This window comes from Phalaenopsis equestris, unplaced genomic scaffold (assembly GCF_001263595.1).
Source record: "Phalaenopsis equestris unplaced genomic scaffold, ASM126359v1 Scaffold000223, whole genome shotgun sequence".
NCBI classification, from domain to species: Eukaryota; Viridiplantae; Streptophyta; class Magnoliopsida; order Asparagales; family Orchidaceae; genus Phalaenopsis; species Phalaenopsis equestris.
Window position 1 is genome coordinate 1850651 of NW_018164665.1, and position 1247 is coordinate 1851897.

At 31.6% G+C, this 1247-nt stretch overlaps 1 protein-coding gene across 1 annotated transcript in view; it reads right to left on the bottom strand.

Annotated features, from left to right (window-relative positions):
* Positions 1-815: 815 nt before the first annotated feature.
* LOC110023236 (probable glucuronosyltransferase Os03g0287800) overlaps positions 816-1247 on the bottom strand; it is an 8125-nt gene continuing 7693 nt past the window's right edge. Inside the window, exon 3 of the mRNA XM_020722547.1 lies at positions 816-1127. Within this exon, the coding sequence (XP_020578206.1) occupies positions 1008-1127 (120 nt within the window). The 3' untranslated portion in view covers positions 816-1007. The remainder of the gene's footprint in view (positions 1128-1247) is intronic.

A 1247-nucleotide genomic window follows, 5' to 3' on the forward strand; every position in this document is an offset into this window, starting at 1 on the left:
TATATATATTGGAGGAAAGAGCGGCTTATGACTCCTTAGGTGTATACATTCATACATATAGCAATGCCTATAGTCTAAACCTATAAATAGAAGGTTAGGGGGAAGAACGTATGATACCTCATGTCATTTGTACTAAAGTTTTGCACTTTATTAACAAGTAAAATCTTTAAATTTCTCATTCTAGACCCCATTTCTCTCTTTTATTGTTCTCTCTCTTGTCTTATGAACACTTATTAGTAAGTTTATTATATTCTCCACGGTCAAATAAGAATCCAATTATAAGAAAATAAAGTTTTAAGAATAATTTTACACTTATAATACTACTATAATAAGAATTAACAAAAAATAATTATCATTAATACACTCATGTGCAATTATGCAATTGATATGGCTATAAGTACTTATATATTAATTCAATACTCATGGTATCTATAACTAAATCATAATATTTTAAGGATATTTTTGCAATTTGAACCTAAAATTGAATAAATTTACCAAATCAATTTTTTTTTTTATTTGGACCTTTTTTATACTTGTAATGTTTTGTAGCCATCACTTGCCATCCCATCTTATTATAATAACTATACTACCTTTCTTGCATGATGTTAAATAAAAAGTTATATAATTTTTTTTTCGAGTCATTTCAAGCCGAACACGAGCGAACAAACCGTTGTTCATGTTCGACTCGTTTAAATTTCGAGCTTAAAAATTTGTTCGTGTTCGGCTCGTTAGGCTTAATGAACACGAGCTGCTTAACGAGCTTAACGAGCCGAACACCAGCTGTTCACGAACAACGAGCCAAATTGACAGCCCTACTTGCATCACTTAACAAAATTTGAAATCTTCCACAATAAAGTTAAAGTGCAATGTCAACCTTGCAATACTTCATCACCAACTTTCTCTCTCTTGAAATAGCACAAATAACTCATATATATATATATACTCTGAATCTCTGATCTTCTATCATTTTCTTTATACTATTGTCCCTATAATGCTTTCGGTGATTGCTAAGAGGTTTTCCTCTGTATATGCAGATGCCACATCATGACCGTTGAACAATCAGGAGGGATGGCTCTGATCTTACTCTCATCCTCCAGCACTGCTTGATGGACGAACCTGATTGAATCCTGAAATCATGATACAACATTATTTTTTAAGTATAATTTAAAAAACACATAGAATTCAGTGGCCACCATGCAAACTTCCACCCCACTACGTACTTAGTGCTTCATATATATATATATATA